The sequence below is a fragment of the Carassius carassius genome, chromosome 15, assembly GCF_963082965.1.
Source record: "Carassius carassius chromosome 15, fCarCar2.1, whole genome shotgun sequence".
Classification (NCBI taxonomy): Eukaryota; Metazoa; Chordata; class Actinopteri; order Cypriniformes; family Cyprinidae; genus Carassius; species Carassius carassius.
The window spans coordinates 797606-821924 of NC_081769.1; the positions used below are offsets into that span (position 1 = coordinate 797606).

Sequence of the window (24319 nt, forward strand, 5' to 3'; positions counted from 1 at the left end):
GCTCACGCTAAAGCATTTTTTCTTTAATTATTTAAATAAATATAATTGTTTTAATTAAATTGCAATCTTCGAAAAGTCTATTCAACTGAATTTATACAACTTTCTCTATATTTGGAAAAATAGAGCTCTATGAAATGTTTTTTTTTTTTTTAATTCAGAAAAACAATTGTGTATTTGAATTTTCTGGATTTATAATGTATTAAAAATACATTAGTGTAAAAAATAAAAAAATCCTGTACTAAACAAATGAAGGCATTAACAATTTAATGCATTTCTTAAAATATGATCAAATGAAAATGATTGCATACAAAGTGCTGCTCAACACAGCTTTACTGTTACAAATAAAACATGCCAGAAAATTGTGATAATCCTTACAATACAAAATGTGAAATGTGTTCATATACAGTAGTGAGACACAGACAAGCATCACGTGTGTTTCAGTGTGTGTAGTAGAGCAAAAACACACACAAACCAAGCTGATTCACACTCACACAGCAGTGCTTTAATATTCACACACATTCATCCATATCACCACCTGATTAAGTGCACAGCCTGACTTTTGAGTCGGTCATCTAAAATTAGCCAAATTCCGTGACACTTCTCTTTACACAATACACAATTTTTTTCTTCTAAATTGTGAGAGAACTACAATCTCCATCAAATAAATAAATAAATAAAAATCCAGAATCGTGCATCTCTTATTTTGCACACAAACCGCTCTTAATCGAGTCCAGATTTTATGTAGCCGTTTTGTAAAAAGAGACACATTATAAATATGTTTGATATTGAAACGTTTGACTTTAATTGATAAGAATTTGAAATCAGTAGGCAGAATCAGAATCAGAATTGATGCCCAACCCCTGCATGCACCTCACTGACCCTCACGACACCCACTCAAACAGACACACATCTCTCATACGCTCTTCAGAAGATCTGCTATGGTTCAGATGATGACACAAAACATGCCAGAGAACAGAGACTCACCTCGATCTCGAACTCATTGTGAAGCTGACACAGAGTCAACCACAGGATCTTAAACCTGCAAAAGAGCAGAGTTACACTGATGTGTGCCGCTCTCCAAGTGAAGGTCCCTTCCTTTAATATATTCTGCTTCAGCAGTGAAGCTCCACCTGCACTTCTTACTGTCTGTTCATCTAGCACTACAGCTATGAAAGAGCTGAATGAAAAGCTGTGGAGAACTGAGGCACTTACGCTCCGGGCCCCTGCCACGTCCACGTGATGGTGTCCTGTAACGAGAAGCACGACGTCAATCCATCAGCATCCACCACACACACACACACACACACACACACACACCGCACATCAGTGTGTTAAATTATGACAGCTTTCATTACTGGACTAATTATTAGTTATGATGTGTACGTCCTTTTAAAGAAACACACATTACTTTGTCCCGCAAGTGTCATAAGCCCAGTCTGATCGTATTAGGTCAAGAACAATCTTTCAGTTTTGTTTGTAATAACTGTATAAAGTCAGACATCTCACCAGTTTGTTTGGGTAGCGGATCACGACGGGCTGAACAGGAACCGCGGGAATGAACGCTCCTGAATCACACACACAAACATCAACACATTAACTGTACTGTAAGCATTATAATTAGTAACTTACTATGTTTCTATTAAATTTTTATCATTTTAAATACAAATTCAGTCATATTAAAAAACATTATGCTTCTTCAGCCTTACAGTGGTGTTGGTTCACTTTCCAGCAATGAAACCAGTTAAATAATTACATAAATTAGCACGATGATACCATGTATCGCGATCTCACAGAACGATGATATGACAATTGAGCATATCGCCCAACACACACACACACACACACACACACACCTGGTTTGAATGTAATCAGGCAGGTTCTGTTGGTGCAAGTCCCTTCTGGAAAGATCATTATCTGAAAACACAAGAGTTTCTGATCGGTTCACAATCATGAATCCATTCACCAAATCAACAGTGAATCAAATCTGGAAATAGACTGAGTCACTATAAGGCCTCGCATGTGAGGAACTGATTTAAAGAGAGCTACAAACTCACAAAGTCCCAATCATACACATGGAAAACTATTTCAGTGATGGGATATAAACTAAGAAATAAATGTAACTGCAACTCTTCCATCTCATGATTCAGACTTTCTTTTGTTTTTTTGGACAAAACATTAACCCTATAATGTTTAAACCGGCACATCATCAGCACATCGGTACAGTAAACCAGGAATGAATCGGAAATCATTTCACTGCTCTGATTTGACTGGATGTTCATGTTACGAGAATATATATTAATAGTAATATATACTGTATATATACATTTTTTTGTTTTTTATCAAAATGTTCCAAACATAAATTTTCTTGAGATTAGTGTTTTAATTAACTACCTATTTTTATTTATTTTTCACCCTGTGTCTTCAATATCCCTTTCCACCCTGTTTGTGTAACCAAAGTCACTTCCTTAACTTTCCATCATTCTGCCGGAAGTGACATCCTTTTAGAGGTTAATCTAAAACAGCACAAGCATCTGTAAATATTATTACTAAGTCCGATGAAATCTGGTATGTTTAGTGGTGTTAGTTTTTAGCTCGATACTAATATTCTCATAATAATATTGTCTGTACCTGTGGCCACTCTCCTCCTGACTGAGCTCTTCTCTTGATCTCCTCCACCGTCTTCCTCCTGGAGTCCTGATCCGAGCGCGACACGAACACGGGCCGGATGTATTTGATGAGAGCTGAGACACAGACAGACACGTTTCACAGACGCTGTGGCTATTATTACTCTCCAGACCCTAATGAGCCGCCTGATCGCAGGACTCAATGACACATCCAGGACAGAGCGACACAAAGATATCGAGCCAATTTCTCAAACCTGTCTCACAGAGAACTAGCATTATTTAGCATGAAGAATCATGTTTTTAGAGGTGTGTAACAAAGACTGAATTGTTTTTGATTCTCTAAGTAACGGAATAAGATTAATATATATTTTTTTCTTCACATCATCAGATAAAAACTGAAAATGTGTCAATGAATTATTAATCAATTGAATTTAATTGATCAGTAAAGACATTTAAAATGTTTCAAATAAATGCAGTTCTTCTGAACTTTCTATTCATCTTTGATTCCTGAAAAATAAAATGCATTACAGTTTCCACACAAATATTGTGTTCAACATTGATAATAATCAGAGATGTTTCTTGAGCAGTAAATCATCATATTATTCTGATTTCAGAAGATCATGTGACAGAATCAGATTCAGATCTTCCTTTCACTTCCCTACAGCAGCTGAGACTTGAGAGATGGACGGAGATCTGGGGATTAGAGGCTGATCAGCGCACACACCAAAATTAGCACTAACCAGCTTCATCTAATCAGCACAAAACCAGCCGTGATCTGATCTGCTAACCATGCACGCTGCATCATGAAGCACAGGTCTAAAGCGTGGGCCAGACTTGGTGGTTTGTGGCAGGAGTTCATGTGAACAGCTGCTGCTTGTCAGTCAGACTAATAAACCCTACAAATCTATACAGAACAGCAGCTTGAGGAAAACTAACAAAGCTAGCAGTGTCTTCCTTAAAGTAACGGGATGTGTTTGAGGAGAAAGACACCTGTGTATCTGTCATTACGCTGATGCACCGCTGCGTTTCTGACACAATCCCCCAAAACTACTGATTCGATACTCTACAGCTCTGAAGTTCAGAATAACTAGGATTATTTTTGAAACTGGGAAAAAGTACATGTATACAGCGGTGGCCAAAATGATCAGAACACTAGTATTTTTATACCAGCTAAAATGGTTTGAAGTTGGTTATTTCTATCTTTCGCTGTCATGTGTCAGTAGGAGATATCGGTTTACATTCCCAAACATTGATTATAATAATGCAGTGAGGTGTGTGTGCTGCACACAGAGATGTGATCTGATCTTCATCATCAGTCTAAAGTCACATGAAGAAACAGAACACACTGAGACAGACTCAATCCTGAAGAACTGTGTCTCCGAGACGCTTCCAGAAACTCTGCACGAGGGCCACGAGGATGCTCACACCAAATGTTGATTTCATTTAGTTAAGAGAAGTTAATTGATAAAGAAAAATATATTCATTACATTGTTTTTGACAATTCAATTAATTAGTAAATTAATAAAGCTTTTTATAAAGCAGCAGTGATGGTAGAAGGAGGATGGAAGATCAGTTGTTAAGAAGCAGCAGAAGAGAACAGAGGACTTACTGCCCCACACCGGGATGTCTTTGCTCTCCGCTTTCATCACGATCGAAGCCATGGTCATGGTGACAGGAATGGCATCGAAGTAGGACGAGTGCGGGCCGAGGGTGAGGATGGGTGCTTCAGTGGGTAGAGCCTGTCTTCCCTTAATACTGATCCAGTGGAAACCTCCGGCGAACCACATGACCCGCATGATGGTCCTGAGCACCACGTCCACCAGCCTGCAGAAGAGCCAGCACACCGCTCACACCTGACCCACAATACACCAGCGACCCCACAATACACCAGTGACCCCACAATACACCAGTGACCCCATAATACACCAGTGACCCCACAATACATCATCATGGGTTTAATACAAAAAATAAAACATTAAAAAATCGTATCATTAAGTGAACGGAGTTAATAAAAAGGACCCATTTCTGATTCATTTAATGTCACTATAAAGTAAGACTTTTATTATGCATTCTTTTAATGATTATTGTTACATAAAATATAAAAAGTAAAAAAAAATAACAAAAATAAAAATAAATAGATCATTTATTGGACTCATTTATAGTTATGTGTTTGAGGAAAACGTCTCTAGGTTATGAATGTAACCCTAGTTCCTCGAAGGAACGAGACGCTGCGTCAAAAGCGCTTTGGGGAAACGCCTTTGGCAAGATCAACTCTGAATATCCTGTGCAATCAGTCTAATGGAAGAGCGTGACGTCACAGACGGGGTGACGTAGCGACCAGGAAGCTATGAAGGCACGTGCCACGCAGCTGGCTTCAGCTTCAAGTAGGGAAGCAAGCGGCGGCAGGGGTGCCGGGAGTATGGCTCTGCGACGCAGCGTCTCGTTCCTTTGATTCTCGTTCTGGTTCCCATTCGTTCTGGTTCCCATTCGTAACCTAGAGACGTTCCTCTTTAGGAACTCGAGCTGCGTCAAAAGCGCTTTGGGGAACGATGTGCCAATGCTGCCAGACTACCAATCCCCTGCCTAGTGTGTATCCGAAGAGCACAGCTAAGGCAAGGGGACAGAAGAGCCAGGAGCGGCTCGCATATCGAGATTGTAAAATCTGGCAAATGTAGAGGGCGTGGACCATTCCGCAGCGTTGCAGATGTCCAAGAGGGACACACCTGCTAAAAAGGCCTTAGAGGCAGCCATACTCCATGTAGAGTGAGCCTTGGCTCCCAAAGGAAGGGGAAGACCAGAGGACTCATAGGAGACGTTGATAGTCTCGACTATCCAACGACTAAGGGTCTGCTTAGAGGCAGGGGAACCCTTTTTAGGAGGACCGTAGCAAAGCAATTGGTCAGATTTTCTCCACAGGGCAGATCTGTGGACGTATGTGTCCAGCGCTCGCACTGGACACATACAATTTAGCTTCTCCTGGTCTGGCTCCCGAAAGGGAGGAGGGCAGAAGGCCTGCAGTATGATAGGTTGTGGTGTAACAGAGGAAACTTTGGGAACATAACCCGCTTGAGGGTATAAGAATGCTTTGGCCATACCAGGGGCAAAGTCTAATTAGTTAGGGGCCACCGAGAGGGCCTGAAGGTCTCCAACTCTCTTAAGAGATGTAATAGCCAGTAACAGGGCAGTCTTGAGGGTCAGATGTCTATCTGATATATCTTGAATTGGCTCGAATGGAGCTTTGCAGAGAGACTCTAACACCACGACCAAGTCCCATGGCGGAATACTTGTAGAAGCTAGCTTGTAGAAACTCAAGAACTGTACCAACTGGGCAGTTAACAGGGTCAAGCTGGCGGTCTCTGCACCATGAGGTGAAGAGTTTCCACCTCAGGGCGTACAGTTTCCTCGTAGAGGGAGCTCTGTATTGGAGGAGGGTCTCAACAACCTCAGTTGAGCGACCGGAAGCTATGAACTGTGCCCCCTCAGGGGCCACACCCACTACTTCCACAGCTCCGGGCGAGGGATTATTTTGCCCTGCGCCTGAGAGAGTAGATCTGTCCTGATTGGAATCGCCCATGGAGAGCCTTCGAGGAGAGAGACCAGATCCGCGAACCATACTCGGCCCGGCCAGAACGGGGCTACTAGGAACAGACGGACCCCGTCCTGGCGTACTCTCACCAGAACTCCCGGGAGCAGAACAGTGGGGGGAAAGGCGTACAGACGAAGCCTCGGCCAGGTCTGTGTCATGGCATCTAGTCCCAGTGGAGCTGGGTGAACTAGAGAGAACCAGAGGGGACATTGCAATGTCTCTTGAGTCGCGAAGAGGTCCACCTGAGCTTTGCCAAATATCTGCCATATCTTCTTCACCACCTCGGGGTGAAGCATCCATTCCCCGGGCCTCGGCCCCTGTCTCGACAGCATGTCTGCTCCCACATTCACGACACCTCGATGTCGAACCGCCATCTGCTCTGATTGAGCTAAAATCAACCAATCGTCGATATAGTTCAGAATGCGGATGCCCTGCATACGGAGGGGTACCAGAGCTGCATCTACACATTTCGTGAACGTGCGGGTTGAGAATGCAAGGCCGAAGGGAAGTACTCAAAATTGGTAGGCTTTGCCCCCGAAAGCCAACCTCAGGAACTTCATGTGTTGTGGAAGGATGGATATATGGAAGTATGCATCTTTGAGATCAATTGTGACAAACCAGTCCTCGGATCTGATTTGAGCTACAACCTGTTTGACAGTGAGCATTTTGAACTTCAGTGACATTACTGAGAGGTTCAATTGACGTAAGTCTAAGATCGGACGCAACCCCCCAATCCTTCTTTGGAACTATGAAATACCGGCTGTAAAACCCGGACTCCCTGTCTAGAGGAGGGACCACCTCGATGGCCTCCTTCCTTAATAGGGTATTCACTTCTTGTTCCATCACCAGAGCCTGCTGGGGGCCTACGACTGTCGGTGTAACCCCATTGAATCTCGGCGGTAGACGGCCGAACTGAATACAATAGCCTCTTTCTACTGTGTGCAGGACCCATTGAGATACATTTGGCAGTAGTTTCCACGCTGCTAAATAATGTACTAAGGGAATCAGTCTCTCGAGACTGACATCTGGTGTAAGAGGCCCCCGAAGGGGTGGCGAGCTTCCCAGCTCCGCTACGCTCACGGGCGGACATAAACCACTGCACCCTGAAACACTGGCAGGGTTGGCAGACCGGCCTCCAGAGGGCACTGGGGTGAGACGGGCACCGTATGAGGTGGACACCGCTCTACCCCAGTAGGGGCTACCCTCAGGGTCGCTGCGCCTCTGGCGTTAGGACCTCTTTGGCGAGGACTTCCTAGCTTCGATAATTGCACGAAGGTCTGATTTTGCCTTGGAAGTCCCCGACTCAGAGCGCTCAAGAGCTCTGCTTTTTGAGCCTCGTGGTATGAGGAGCCTGCCTGTGGCGTGGGTATCTCCCGCCCAGATAACCCACGAGAGCGACGAGGGAGGAAACTCTGGAACGCCGCCGCCTGTTTGCGTGCCTCCTGGAACCTGTCGACGACGGTATTGACTGTGTCGCCGAACAGGCCCGAGGCTTGAAGTGGGGCATCCAGGAGGCAGACCCTGTCACGCTCTCTTATCTGAGACAGGGTCAGCCATAAATGCTTCTCCGCGGCCACCAAGGCTGCCATAGACCGCCCAATCACGCGAGCGGCCTCTTTGGTGGCGCGGAGGGAGAGATCAGCGGTCCGTCTAAGCTCTGCAAAATCGTCGGACTTGATCCCCTCTCCCTCGTCTACATCTCTCAGCAAGTTAGCTTGATATGCTTGGAGGACGGCCATAGTGTGAATGCACGCCCCCGCCTGACCTGCTGCCACATAGCCCTTGCCCATTAACATGGATGTTGTTTTTAACGGTTTTGTGGGCAAGGCCGGAGCCTTCAGAGACGACGCCGAACCAGGTGACAGATAGCTCGCAAGTGTCTGCTCAACCCGAGCTTCAATCCCAGGCAGATCGCGCATAAATTGTGTGTATCCCCAGCCGTGATGTAGCGTGGGCGATCTGGATTCGCCCTTCATATGTCTAGTCTTATCTTTGCTCTTTGGCATTATGTTGCTTTATTGGGACAGACAACAATAAATAAGACTCACAAGACAGACTTTTGAACATGCACACACAGAGCGCTTGCTGAAAGCCGCGAAGCTAAAGCCAGCCCGCCTGTGACGTCACGCTCTTCCATTGGACTGATTGTACACGATATTCAGAGTTGATCTTGCCAAAGGCGTTTCCCCAAAGCGCTTTTGACGCAGCTCGAGTTCCTGAAGAGGAACCTTAATTTGGGTTTTATTCTGTAAACTACTGATTGCATTTCTTCAAAGTTTTAAATAATAATAAAGAAAAAAATTGGCATGAAATGGCAATTGGTCAAAATACCAAAAATGATGTCATGTTTTCAGACATGTTTATATTCATTTTTAGACAGCACAATACCTAACATTTTAACTTTAGTTAAAAAAAAAATATCCATATTTGGATTTTCAATCAGAAAAATGAAAACATTTGCCATTTTGACCAGTTGTCATTTTCTGTATGTATATGTATATATATATATATATATATATAAAAAATAATAATAAAATAGCGGTTTAATAAAACATCAAATCTGAAAGAAAATGTTTGCAAATAGGCCTACAGCTAAACGCTGAAAAGAGAAAAAATAAAAAACTGAACTTCATGGGGCCCTATGATTTTGTTGTGTCTTCCTTGATTGAAAGACAGATGTGTTCTTTATGAAGCATGGTGCGCATTAGTGTTTCTTAAATGCTTTCTATGAGACATTTAATGTAAACCACTATCTTTTGTTATGATTCTTTTTGTTAAATCCTGGAGTCTCAGTTATAAAACTCTCCGTAGATTTCATCGTAAAAGTTTATGTAGGCACCAAAGCTAGATTTTGCGTAGGCCCAAAAGTTTTCAAATTTATAAAAACATGCGCACGCCAGAATCTGCGCAAACATCTCTTTATAAATCACAGTCAACATGCAACTCTTACCGTTTTCTCCTAGTTATGTCCTTCAAATATAGTGGAGTTTTTCATAATGTAGTAGAGATGAATTGACACACATTAACTCCTCTGTGCAGCTGTGGTTGTACAGTAATCCAGCCGTGTTCGCCATAATAATACAGTAAGTGTGCATCATCCATCAGTTCTCGCTAAAATATTTCTCATAACGTGATCTGTAGTTTAGTTTAAAGATTAATTATTGTGCACCTATATCACTCCTCGCTTTAATAAAAATAACATGTCACAGAAAAATTGTTTATTGTTAAATTATGCAATTATGTTGTTTGTAAAATTATGTAATTTCAGTGTTAATCTCTTTCAATGCGAGTGGAATATTTAATGTAAATGTGTGTATCGACATGAAAACAGAGTTTAAAGTCGTTGTTTACTTCATTAATTTTCTCACCTCATGAAAATGAGTTTGTACGCATGGTTTATAATGTCCGTACAGTGTGTACATATTAACGTTTATTTTTTATAAATCCCGATATGTGCGTAAAGAAATGTGTACGCAATTTCTATGCCTATTTTGTGCGTACGCAACGTTGATAAATGAGACCCTTATCTAACTGTAGCATGGTAGGGAGGTGGGTGCCTTTTTTATTTATTATTCGTTTTCTCCTGGTTATGATAATTAGAGAGGGAAGGTTTTGTACTTTTTTCAGTTTATTTTAATTCTAGGTTAGTATCTTTAAAATGAGTTAGCTCTGTTTTGTTATTTGTTTTGGCTTTTCCCCCTTCTGAAGCTTATGTTGCTCCTGATCTACTTCTTTTAAATAAATGTACTTTTTCACTTTAAAGAGTGTTTTTGGTGTTTTGAAGCCTTAGGAGTGAGAGCGGGGGACTCCAAGGAGTCTGTTGATTGACTCCCTGTTGATTGTTAGGAATGTTTTTTTTTTTTTCTTAAATACTCTTTGAGGAGAGTTTGACCTCATTCGTAACAAATGGGTTCCTCTTATTGTGTTCTAATTGAGCTAATTGCATGAAAATTAATACAGCACCACACTTCACTCCACACACACAGACGCACAATAATCAGAAATGTTTATTAAGCAGCAAATAGGGCTGTTTTTTGTTGAATTTGATCAATTCCGATTCTGCTGATCCATTCTGGTTCTTTTCGATTGCCAGTTTAGATTTCAATGTGGCTAAAAAATGCAAAACATTTAGATTTCTAACAGCTGAATACCATGAACGAAAATCAGCCGGCTACATAAAAACTGGACTCGTTAAAGAACTGTGTGAGTGCAAAACAGCTGCACAATTCTGGATCCATTTAGACTTTTTATTCATTTATTTCTATTATTATTATTTTATTTTTAGGGAATCTGTGGTTCGCACGATTCTGAAGAAAAAAACATTAGACAACTAAACAAAATCCCATGTAATTTATGAATAAATGATTCAATGACTCAGTCAAGATTTCTTTCTTTCGTAGATGAATCAGTGTTTTTGAACGAATCTCAAAGACAAACACATTTTAACAGCCCCTGTTCACCACCTTCTGCTGCGATACTGTGATGATAAATCTTTATTTGAACTGAATTACTTTCAAAAGTTGATTTACTCTATTTTGATCACTACTGTACACATCATAGTTTATATCCGAACTGTAATCTTTTATCCCAGCACTTCTAGGATTATCTGAATGTCTGTAAAACATCCTGGCGGATCGATTCAACTCCATTAATTTGAGACTGAAGATTGGAGTAATGATGCTTTGATCACAGTTTAACAGATATTCCCATAGAAAACAGTTAGTATAATTTCACATTTTTACTATTTTTACTGTATTTTTGATCAAATAAATGCAGCTTTGTTGAGCAGAAGTCTTACTGACCCCAAGCTTTTGAACCATAGTGTAATCCTAATATTTAAGCATATGTGTGTCCCTTCAACACGTTAAAATACAGACGTGAGAACATGAACGCATTTGCTGACGCTGCCTCGTTGGAAGTGTGCATTGAGTGACAGAAACAGAAACTGTTTGGCTGTGACTGCAACTTCCTGATTTACCAAATAGAGGATCTGAAGTCAAATTCATCCCACCACAGACAAACTATAAACTCTACAGCGAGAAGAGCAAAGGAAATACACCAATCAGCATTGTGAATCTGACAGAATGAAATAACGGCTGTTATTCTCAGCTCTTTACTTTCTCCATAAGCACTGCGGCTCCACCGCCGTCTCGGAGCGGCCCACCGACGCGATGAAGGCAAACGGCCAGGCCAGCAGCATCATGAACGCTGCTATGAAGAGCCGGATGGGGAAGAGCGTCACCGTCATCAAACCGATCTGCAGAGAAAACACACCACACACAAAAATTGTTAAATGAAGCATTTCTACAGATCAGAGAGACGAAGCTGCTGAGGGTCAAACCCGAGTTCAGACATCATTAGACTATCAAAACCTTCAGAGCTCAACACTTCCTTTCAGCAACACCTTGAGGAACACGACTCGAGTCTTGGGGTTAGTCTCCAGCAGACCAGTTTTAACCAAACACTCCTTCACACACTCGTCTCAAGCGTGTTTCTGGCCTCCACTTCATAGTGAGGGTGGAAAATCATCACTCAAACATAAATGACGACTAATGAAACCACTTCACTGACATCCTAGGTGGATTTTAGGGAAATAATTATTAAAATTATTATTAAATTATTAAATATTTAAAAATGAAATAAAAAATGTGATGTGAATGGTTTCAGACACTTTAGATGATTTCTTTAAATTTTAAACAAAGCTTCCACATCCAAGAAATTCAAATCATGCATTTAAAAAAAAAATCACTGTTGGTCCTGAGAATATTTAAGAATTCATTAGATGTTAAGGAACATTTAATTGGTCTTAGTGTTTATACTTGACTAACTGGGGCCCAGGTCAGGAAGCAGACAGACTGGCTAAACCGACCGTCTGCTAGCTGCCTCCCGTCACAGAGGTCAGTTAATTCTCAGCACATAGAGACCTTTTCACCTAGATATCACACTATAGAGACTGTGTCTGTTCCCCGAACTAGAAAATACAAAAAACGTCCAAACCAAGTTAAGGTTAACAATTTAATTGAGGTTCAACAAATAAAAAACAGAAGCAATATGGATAAACAAATGATAAAGCTTGGCTTATTGAATATCAGATCCCTTTCTACGAAAACACTTTTTGTAAATAATATGATCACTGATCATAATATAGATGTACTCTGTTTGACAGAAACCTGGCTAAAACCTGATGATTACATTATTTTAAATGAGTCCACCCCCCAAGATTACTGTTATAAACATGAGCCACGTCTAAAAGGCAAAGATGGAGGTGTTGCTTCAATTTATAACAACGTTTTCAGGATTTCTCAGAGGGCAGGCTACAAGTATAACTCGTTTGAAGTAATGGTACTTCATATAACATTATCCAAAGAAACAAATGTTAATGATAAATCCCCTGTTATGTTTGTACTGGCTACTGTATACAGGCCACCAGGGCACCATACAGACTTTATTAAAGAGTTTGGTGATTTTACATCCGAGTTAGTTCTGGCTGCAGATAAAGTTTTAATAGTTGGTGATTTTAATATCCATGTTGATAATGAAAACGATGCATTGGGATCAGCATTTATAGACATTCTGAACTCTATTGGTGTTAGACAACACGTTTCAGGACCTACTCATTGTCGAAATCATACTCTAGATTTAATACTGTCACATGGAATTGATGTTGATGGTGTTGAAATTATTCAGCCAAGTGATGATATCTCAGATCATTATTTAGTTCTGTGCAAAATTCATATAGCCAAAATTGTAAATCCTACTTCTTGTTACAAGTATGGAAGAACCATCACTTCTAACACAAAAGACTGCTTTTTAAGTTATCTTCCTGATGTAACCAAATTCCTTAGCATATCCAAAACCTCAGAACAACTTGATGATGTAACAGAAACTATGGACTCTCTCTTTTCTAGCACTTTAAATAAAGTTGCTCCTTTACGCTTAAGGAAAGTTAAGGAAAACAGTTTGACACCATGGTATAATGAGCATACTCGCACCCTAAAGAGAGCAGCCCGAAAAATGGAGCGCAGCTGGAGGAAAACAAAACTAGAGGTATTTCGTATTGCTTGGCGGGAAAGTAACATATCCTACAGAAAAGCATTAAAAACTGCTAGATCCGATTACTTTTCTTCTCTTTTAGAAGAAAACAAACATAACCCCAGGTATTTATTCAATACAGTGACTAAATTAATGAAAAATAAAGCCTCAACAAGTGTTGACATTTCCCAACACCACAGCAGTAATGACTTTATGAACTACTTTACTTCTAAAATCGATACTATTAGAGAAAAAATTGCAACCATTCAGCCGTCAGCTACAGTATCACATCAGACAGTGCACTATAGACCCCCTGAGGAACAGTTCCACTCATTCTCTACCATAGGAGAGGAAGAACTGTATAAACTTGTTAAATCATCTAAACCAACAACATGTATGTTAGACCCTATACCATCTAAGCTCCTAAAAGAGGTGCTTCCAGAAGTCAGAGATCCTCTTCTGACTATTATTAATTCCTCATTGTCATTAGGATATGTCCCCAAAACCTTCAAACTGGCTGTTATTAAGCCTCTCATCAAAAAACCACAATTTGACCCCAAAGAACTAGTTAATTATAGACCAATCGCGAATCTCCCTTTTCTGTCCAAGATACTAGAAAAGGTGGTATCCTCACAATTATATTCCTTCTTAGAGAAAAATGGTATATGTGAGGATTTCCAGTCAGGATTTAGACCGTATCATAGTACTGAGACTGCTCTCCTTAGAGTTACAAATGATCTGCTCTTATCATCTGATCGTGGGTGTATCTCTCTATTAGTTTTATTGGATCTTAGTGCTGCGTTTGACACAATTGACCACAACATTCTTTTGCATAGACTTGAACACTTTGTTGGCATCAGTGGAAGTGCATTAGCATGGTTTAAATCGTACTTATATGACCGCCATCAGTTCGTAGCAGTGAATGAAGATGTATCCTATCGATCACAAGTGCAGTATGGAGTACCTCAAGGCTCAGTACTAGGGCCGCTACTCTTCACGCTTTATATGTTACCCTTGGGAGATATCATCAGGAAACATGGTGTTAGCTTTCACTGTTATGCTGATGATACTCAGCTCTATATTTCTTCGCAGCCAGGTGAAACACACCAATTTGAAAAACTAATGGATTGCATAGTCGATATAAAAAACTGGATGACGAGTAATTTCTTACTGCTAAATTCTGAAAAAACAGAGGTGTTAATTATAGGACCTAAAAACTCCGCTTGTAATAACCTAGAACACTGTCTAAGACTTGATGGTTGCTCTGTCAATTCTTCGTCATCAGTTAGGAACCTAGGTGTGCTATTTGATCGCAATCTTTCCTTAGAAAGCCACGTTTCTAGCATTTGTAAAACTGCATTTTTCCATCTCAAAAATATATCTAAATTACGGCCTATGCTCTCCATGTCAAATGCAGAAATGCTAATCCATGCATTTATGACCTCAAGTTTAGATTATTGTAATGCTTTATTGGGTGGTTGTTCTGCACGCTTAGTAAACAAACTACAGCTAGTCCAAAATGCAGCAGCAAGAGTTCTTACTAGAACCAGGAAGTATGACCATATTAGCCCGGTCCTGTCAACCCTGCACTGGCTCCCTATCAAACATCGTATAGATTTTAAAATATTGCTTATTACAACCCGAATTCCGGAAAAGTTGGGACGTTTTTTAAATTTTAATAAAATGAAAACTAAAGGAATTTCAAATCACATGAGCCAATATTTTATTCACAATAGAACATAGATAACGTAGCAAATGTTTAAACTGAGAAATTTTACACTTTTATCCACTTAATTAGCTCATTTAAAATTTAATGCCTGCTACAGGTCTCAAAAAAGTTGGCACGGGGGCAACAAATGGCTAAAAAAGCAAGCAGTTTTGAAAAGATTCAGCTGGGAGAACATCTAGTGATTAATTAAGTTAATTGATATCAGGTCTGTAACATGATTAGCTATAAAAGCTTTGTCTTAGAGAAGCAGAGTCTCTCAGAAGTAAAGATGGGCAGAGGCTCTCCAATCTGTGAAAGACTGCGTAAAAAAATTGTGGAAAACTTTAAAAACAATGTTCCTCAACGTCAAATTGCAAAGGCTTTGCAAATCTCATCATCTACAGTGCATAACATCATCAAAAGATTCAGAGAAACTGGAGAAATCTCTGTGCGTAAGGGACAAGGCCGGAGACCTTTATTGGATGCCCGTGGTCTTCGGGCTCTCAGACGACACTACATCACTCATCGGCATGATTGTGTCAATGACATTACTAAATGGGCCCAGGAATACTTTCAGAAACCACTGTTGGTAAACACAATCCGCCGTGCCATCAGCAGATGCCAACTAAAGCTCTATCATGCAAAAAGGAAGCCATATGTGAACATGGTCCAGAAGCGCCGTCGTGTCCTGTGGGCCAAGGCTCATTTAAAATGGACTATTTCAAAGTGGAATAGTGTTTTATGGTCAGACGAGTCCAAATTTGACATTCTTGTTGGAAATCACGGACGCCGTGTCCTCCGGGCTAAAGAGGAGGGAGACCTTCCAGCATGTTATCAGCGTTCAGTTCAAAAGCCAGCATCTCTGATGGTATGGGGGTGCATAAGTGCATACGGTATGGGCAGCTTGCATGTTTTGGAAGGCTCTGTGAATGCTGAAAGGTATATAAAGGTTTTAGAGCAACATATGCTTCTCTCCAAACAACGTCTATTTCAGGGAAGGCCTTGTTTATTTCAGCAGGACAATGCAAAACCACATACTGCAGCTATAACAACAGCATGGCTTCGTCGTAGAAGAGTCCGGGTGCTAACCTGGCCTGCCTGCAGTCCAGATCTTTCACCTATAGAGAACATTTGGCGCATCATTAAACGAAAAATACGTCAAAGACGACCACGAACTCTTAAGCAGCTGGAAATCTATATAAGGCAAGAATGGGACCAAATTCCAATAGCAAAACTACAGCAACTCATAGCCTCAATGCCCAGACGTCTTCAAACTGTTTTGAAAAGAAAAGGAGATGCTACACCATGGTAAACATGCCCCGTCCCAACTATTTTGAGACCTGTAGCAGAAATCAAAATTCAAATGAGCTCATTTTGTGCATAAAATTGTAAACTTTCTCGGTTTAAACATTTGCTATGTTATCTATGTTCTATTGTGAATAAAATATTGGCTCATGTGATTTGAAAGTCTTTTAGTTTTCATTTTATTAAAATTTAAATAACGTCCCAACTTTTCCGGAATTCGGGTTGTACTTATAAAGCCCTGAATGGTTTAGCACATCAGTTCGGGAGGCAGACACACTCTTGCGGTTTAAATCTAGATTAAAGACCCATCTCTTTAACCTGGCATACACATAACATACTAATTTGCTTTTATTATCCAAATCAGTTGAAGGATTTTTAGGCTGCATTAATTAGGTAAACCGGAACCGGAAACACTTCCCATAACACCCTATGTACTTGCTACATCATTAGAAGAATGGCATCTACGCTAATATTTGTCTGTTTCTCTCTTGTTCCGAGGTCACTGTGGCCACCAGATCCAGTCTGTGTCCAGATCAGAGGGTCACTGCAGTCACCCGGATCCAGTACGTATCCAGACCAGATGGTGGATCAGCACCTAGAAAGGACCTCTACATCCCTGAAAGACAGCGGAGACCAGGACAACTAGAGCCCCAGATACAGATCCCCTGTAAAAACCTTGTCTCAGAGGAGCACCAGGACAAGACCACAGGAAACAGATGATTCTTCTGCACAATCTGACTTTGCTGCAGCCTGGAATTGAACTACTGGTTTCGCCTGGTCAGAGGAGAACTGGCCCCCCAACTGAGCCTGGTTTCTCCCAAGGTTTTTTTCTCCATTCTGTCACCGATGGAGTTTCGGTTCCTTGCCGCTGTCGCCTCTGGCTTGCTTAGTTGGGGACACTTCATCTACAGCGATATCGTTGACTTGATTGCAAATAAATGCACAGACACTATTTAACTGAACAGAGATGACATAACTGAATCCAATGATGAACTGCCTTTAACTATCATTTTGCATTTGTTTTCCTAATGAATGTTGTTCAGTTGCTTTGACGCAATGTATTTTGTTATGAATAAAGGTGTATATGACTATATGAATAAAGGTGTCTTTGACTTTGATTTTGACTGTTTTCAAATGACTTTTTCATTGGATCATGCATATCCCAAAAAAACAACAATGCAATCCCAAAAAAACTAAACAAACAATGCATAAGCATGTCAACAAAACATTGCTCTCAAAATATGCAGTCATTTATTAAATGTTATTAAAAGTAAATCTATTAAATGTTTTTGGGATCAACAGTGTTGCTCTTTTTGTACTTTTGCATGACAACTTTATCGGTCTGTCAGTCATGTAACACCAATTTAATTTCTCTATTTGAATAATAGAATTGAAACTGATTGCTGTTTGCATTTTATGACTTTTTCAAATGTTAAAAGATATTCTCTAGACTAGAGTGCAAAGACAACCATCAGCCATTTAACCCTGAGTCAACTGATCTTCAAAAGTTACTTGTATGTTTTGTATTGACAAGGCTTTTATCACCACTCGCCTGGATTATTGTAATGCTTTATATATAGGAGTTAACCAGGCCTCTCTCTAGGGCTGGACGATTATGGCCTAAAATCAAAACCTCGATTAATTGAACATTTTGCCTCGATTACGATTATTGAACGATTATTTTGCCCTCATAGTTAACTGTCAAGCTTTGTACTGTAAATATGATTAACTATCAGCAGTTATTTTATCTATGTTCGTTAACATTTCTTACTAGGCTTGGGTATCATTTGAATTTTATCGATTCCGATTCTTATCGATTCCTAGCTTCGATTCCAATAAGATAAAAAATCCAATATAAAAAAAATTAAGTCAAACATTTAGATGTCAAACATTTTTACAAAGCATTCTGTTGCAGCTGAATAATATGAGCAAAAATCAGCAGCATACAAAACACTGCAAGAGGAATTTTGCCTGTGATTAAAAAAAAAATACCATAGCAAAAACAACTAGATTTATATACATTTCAAATATTAAAGTGTTAAAGACAAGTAATAAGATAGGTCAGTAATAAGAAAGGAACAAACAAATCAATTAGCAATATCATAAATAAATACAACTAAACTAAATTTCAGGTATAGAAACTAATTAAAACTTTAAAAACACTGCATAGTTTTCTTTTTATAAATAATATAAAGATTAATCAAGTAAAGTTATTAAATATATTCAGTCAAGATCAGTGAATGGTTTTCTTTTGTTCTTTGATTAACATTAATGACAGGCAGCGCGTTCATTGGGCTGTTGTCTCTTTAGGGAAAAAAAAAACTGAATGTGTGTTTTCTTTCTAATCTGTTTATGTTCACATAAGACAAAAACGGCTGTGTTTATGATGATATACTGATGTAGTTTTCTGTATCGTAGTTTCGACTCGGAACAACCTTTTCTACAGTTAAAATACACAGAACAGTCCGAGAACGGACACAAACCGGGAACCCGCAGCGCGACCGCCGACCGCTGCTCTCTGTGCACGCGCTTGTGCTTCATGTGCGCTACACACAAACATGCTGTAATAAGTTTTGAGATTCTAAGCTACTTTAGTGATTAATCACAGGACAGCGCTGACCACTAGTTTCTGTGTTCCTCTGTGTGCGCGATCTTCATAGCTACTGTTTATATGAGTGTTCGTGCCACAATGCAGCTGCGCGAACATGGTAGCTCCATATAAGAATACACATCCGTTCATCTAATCGCTTGAATGTCCAAACCATAAAACAAATACAACTGACAAAGTTTAGTGAAGACGCAAGGCTCACCGCTCACACCGCTTTGCTTTTATGCCACTAACTGGAGAGCAGAGTCATGTGGCTACACACACGCTAGTATGCTTTTAAGGTGGAAGTGTTAACAGGATTAAAAAACCGAAATAACAGAAATGGAAAAATTACGCCGGTTAGAGGTTATGAGTTTTGATTATTTTTCGATTAATCGTCCAGCCCTACCTCTCTCTCTAGATTGCAAATAGTTCAGAATGCTGCCGCTCGACTCCTTACAGGTACCCGTAAACGAGAGCACATTATGCCTGTTCTTGCCTCTCTTCATTGGCTACCTGTTTGTTTTAGAATACAGTTTAAGATTTTATTGTTTGTTTTTAAATCTCTTCATGGTCAAGCCCCAGCTTACATAGATGATCTACTGAAGATGCATGCTCCTCTAAGGTCATTGAGGTCTGCTGACCAACTACTCTTATCCGTTCCTAGAACAAGACTTAAAAATAGGGGAGATCGAGCTTTTTCAGTCGTGGCCCCTAGGCTGTGGAATGATCTGCCTATGCGTGTCAGAATGGCTCCCAGCCTTGACAGTTTTAAATCACGACTTAAAACTCACTTTTATTCATTGGCCTTTAAACCAGCCTGAGAGTTCATCTTTGCATTTTATTATTTTAGTTTGTCACTTGTTTAAACTGTGTATTGTGCTCATGTTATGTGTTTTTAAAATCTGTTGCAATTATGTCAGTGTCCAGCACTTTGGCTAACCTCGGTTGTTTTAAATGTGCTTAACAAATAAAATTGTATTGTATTGTATTGTATAAGGCATTTAGCAGACTGTGAATCATTACATTTGTTGAGGTGTCCTGGCTGTTATATTAGTTTATTGAAGGCTGTCTGGAAGCAGGTTAGACACCACAACACAGATTGAAACGTCTCAATAGGATGAAGTGTGACACAGGACACATTCAGCAGATTACAACACAAATAAACACAAGCGGCTCTTATCAGTGCTGCAGAGATATGGGATATCAGCAGTCAATATTTGCCTTGCTCTTATCAGCACTCCATTGCATCTGCACACTGATAGCTTTCATAGTGACCAATTAACAGCACTGGAGGACGTTCAGGATGCCTATATGCTTTCAGCTGAGCTGCTTTAATTGAGTTGAACACAGACCAACAGGCTGCCAAATCCCGTATCAGTGAGCAGAGGCGTGGGACGAGCGCGCTAAAAATACAGCTTCACACTGGAAATATCACTCAAACCAGCCATTCACTCACTCACGTGAGTCGGTGTGTCGGAATGTCGGTGTTACTTAACAGCTCAGTGTGTTCTCAATTGTATGTGTCTGACCTCAACAGACAAGATAAAAGAAACGAAGAGGGGAAGATTCCACGGCAAAGAGGCGGAGACACAGAGCCACACCTTCCCATTACATCATCGTCACGGACCAATGGGAGTTTGAAGGTGTTTTACCAGCCAGAGTGAAAATCTGTCATGGCAAGCCGATTAAAATCCCGAAATGTAGTTAATTTTGGCCCAATTTTACAGCCCTATGATTTCTGTGATCATTTTACGTGATTAATACAATTTGGGCTACAGTCACACGAAGCCAGAGCTTTCCCTATCAGTCATTTTTTCCCCTTGTCTCAAGAAATATCTGGGTCCACACAAAACCACATAACCGAGACAAAACGATGTAGTATTCATGACAGTCCAGTATTTGGCGCTGCAATACTCTCACAGAGATGCACTAAAAACAGAGAAGACTTGGACTATGCGCATAAACCTTGCACACGGTACCCAAACGAACATGGAACAACGCATTAATTAATCCGTGTTAATGTTAGTTAATAAAAGACAATCGTTCAGTGTTTGTTCATGTTTTTGTTTGAGTTGGTTTGAGTTGTTCCTTCATCACGTGACAGACCCATAAGCTTTGACCATAGACCGTATAAAAGGAGTTACCCTGGCAACAAATCTGTGTGTATATTTGTCTTTATGATTTTAAGTGTACTGTCTTAATGTTTTAATGTATTAATAAATTAATAATAAAAAATGACTGTATAAAAGGCTTTAACCTATCGTTCGTTCTTCTGTCATGTGACATGACAAAATTGGATAGAGAAATTAATTTACAAGCTTTCTTACAAACTGGGTGCATAGTCATTATCATCATTATAATTATTATTTACACAAGGCCCATTAACACCAAGGACGATAACTATAAAGATAACTATAAAGATAACGATAAAGATATAGTTCTAAAAATTGTTCTCAATATTAAAGAATAGCAGAGTCCACACCGCAACTATAACGATAAAGGCACAGAGAAACTATATCTTTGGAATCACTTTCAGAACTATTTTTTTTTCTGATGAACGATAAAAACATTGACAGCCAATCAGAATCAATCCTGCTGTAACGAGCTCGAGAGTTTAAAGAGACAGAGACTCGCGTGCTGAGTATAAACAGACAAAATCATTCACTGGTGTGGGCGCTAATATTGTTATCTTTATAGTTTTCTTTATAGTTATCGTTCTCGGTGTGAACGGGCCCTTACAGTTACTGCGTTTCTGGTCTAAAATAGTAGCTTTTTACTTCTTACAGTTGATAAATGTGTGAATTTCTGTCGAGATGGTTATTTTCCATACACTGAATGTTGTAACAAAGTTAATAAAGTATGGAGTCAAAATAATGCCGTACATATATACGCAAAAAATTTAAAGTTTTGCAAACAAAAATTTAAGTCTTGAGGAAAATAATTTTGATTTTTGCATTCAAAAATAAATAATTGCAAAACATAAATTAAACTAGTGAATTATTCATTCATATTTCTAGTATTTATTATTATAGGGTTAGGGTATTAATAGAATTATTGTTAAATTCATCCTCCAAAGTGCACTTCCAGTAAAAATAATTTATTGGCATGTCTAGCTTTTACAGTATTGTCTATTATTTAAAAAACTCTTCAGGGCTGCATTTCCCAAAACATCGTTAAAACTAGCAGTATCTCTGAACTAATGTGAACAAAGAACGCTTCTGTTGTGCTGCATCCTCCCACAAGTTAAGAGATTTTAAACAAACACTGTTAATACACTTGCAGTTAACTTCCAGGGAGGCATGTTGTACACGCCCCTGTCCCTTGGCTCCACCCCCACGTCAAAACAGTGCCACAAAGCGAGATGCGCAGAAAAATGAAGCGCAAAGGGAAAATGGTATTGCAAGCTCAAAAATTAAATAAATTTGTAGATATGGTCATGGAAAATATGTATAGCAAAATCATTGCTTTCGCGCGGTTTCATTTATGTTTTGCAATTCTTTATTTTTGTTTGCAAAAAGCAAAAATATTTTCCTCAATACTTTAATTTTAGTTTGCAAAATTTCATTTTTTTTGCATATATATACGGCATTATTTTGTCTCCATAATAAAGAGTTGGTTATTATTATTATTATTAAGTCTCTTTCCGGCTCAGACTACATTGACTAAAACAGTTGCTCTAGACTAATTCCAGAACAGAATTTTGCGCATGCACAACTGAACGAATCACTCGCCAAGACGACTCATTCTTCCCGAGTCACACTGAAGATTCGTTTAAAATGAACAAGTCTCTTTTTGGGTGATCTGTCTCTTTGAAGACACACACCAATCATTCAGACAGACCGCTGTCTTTTTAACATTGTCCTCAAGAAACCAGCATCTCCTTGAATGACTGCAGACCGGCAGGCCTGAAGTGAAGACTCATTGTGCATCATCTGAAATAATCATGACTCATTTCCTCCACATCATTACGCACAGCTGTGAGCGATTCCTTGTGCTCGTCTCACCAGTGGACGCTCATCCATCAGAGGGTGTCAAACTGTCACGCCTGGACAGAAGCAGACTTCCTCTCACTAGAAGAGTCAAAACCTGGACCCATCAACATGTGTCTGTGCTCAGGACATTTCTCATCATAAACCTCATCTTCTTCAACAGCACTGTAGGCCTGGAATTATCAAATTATTAACTAATCTAACAGTCATTCAAATGAGTTCTCGGATGATTTTGTGGATAAATAATTTTTATGTTCCAATAAGTACATAAGTTATGTTGTGTTCAAAGTAATTTTGTGTGCTCCAATACCAAAACTAAAATAGAGTAAAACCACGATAGCATTTCTATTAATTTCCTCAAAAGAAGAAAAATCTGAGTTATATTGATAACACTGATCAGAAACCAGTGATATTTCCTGTCTCTCCATCAGCCTGTGTATCAGAACACTGTTAACACATTTTCTGTAATTCAGTACCAAGGAAATAAAATACAAGGTAGAAAGGTGTAGTGCTACTGTATAAACGTCAATAAATAAATAAATTAATAAAAAAAAAACATAACAAACACATATATTAGTGCGAACCGATATGGGTTTTTTGGGGCTGATGCCGATATTAGGGAGTAAAAAAAGGTTGATACCGATATATCGGACGATATTCTTTGTGTATATTATAGTACAGTACCAGTCAAAGATTGGACACTTTCCCATTCCTGTGCTTAAACATTTGACTGGGACTATATATATATATATATATATATATATATATATATATATATATATATGTATGTACAAACACACACACATTTTTTTTTTTTGCAATGATCAAAAATTTATAACAATGTGACAGAGCTATGCAATTTAATTTAACTTTATTCCATTGAAGTTTATTTCACTTCGGGACATTCATTCATGAATTTCTGCTGGTTGATATTCCAAGACGTGCTTGCGGCTAAGGTGCTGGAGCAAATCGCTCGTGTTGCCGCCTTTGGCGACAATTTTAGCCCGACAGCACTTGCATAAAATGGATGTTTGGTCGACGTCGGATTTTTGGAAACCAAAAAACCTCCAAACAACAGACCAGGGTCCTCTTTTTGGCTGTAATGCCTGTTGCACACATAATCTGCCTGCAATGCATATGCAGTCCGCAGCATGGACTCATTGTGCGTTCACACAGGACGTGTTTGCAGTCCGCTACTGATCCGCATCTGTTTAGTCCACAAACACAACATTGTTCATTGTTTTGATTTCATATTGTGTAAAAAAAAAAAAAAATTATATATGTTTTTTTTCAGCATTGTAAGTCTTATCACAGAACAGTAACAATATTTTATATAGACATTAGTTTAAACTCAAATATAAACAACGCATTATTGATGGTAGAGTAGAGCTGTAATCGGGCCTTAAAAGTTAGGCCTGACAGGACCCGAGCCCGACAAGTACATTTTGATTGACAGCTTTTTTTAAAGCCCGAACCCGTTTACAG

At 39.5% G+C, this 24319-nt stretch overlaps 1 protein-coding gene across 1 annotated transcript in view; it reads right to left on the reverse strand.

Moving 5' to 3' along the window:
- The window catches only part of LOC132157968 (lysophosphatidylcholine acyltransferase 1), a 43228-nt gene that overhangs the window by 12775 nt on the left and 6134 nt on the right, over positions 1 to 24319 (reverse strand). The window contains exons 2-8 of the mRNA XM_059567204.1: positions 11328 to 11467; positions 4234 to 4448; positions 2629 to 2741; positions 1854 to 1914; positions 1507 to 1565; positions 1213 to 1247; positions 985 to 1039 (exon numbers count right to left, since the gene is read on the reverse strand). Coding sequence (XP_059423187.1) covers positions 985 to 1039; positions 1213 to 1247; positions 1507 to 1565; positions 1854 to 1914; positions 2629 to 2741; positions 4234 to 4448; positions 11328 to 11467 — 678 coding nt within the window. The remainder of the gene's footprint in view (positions 1 to 984; positions 1040 to 1212; positions 1248 to 1506; positions 1566 to 1853; positions 1915 to 2628; positions 2742 to 4233; positions 4449 to 11327; positions 11468 to 24319) is intronic.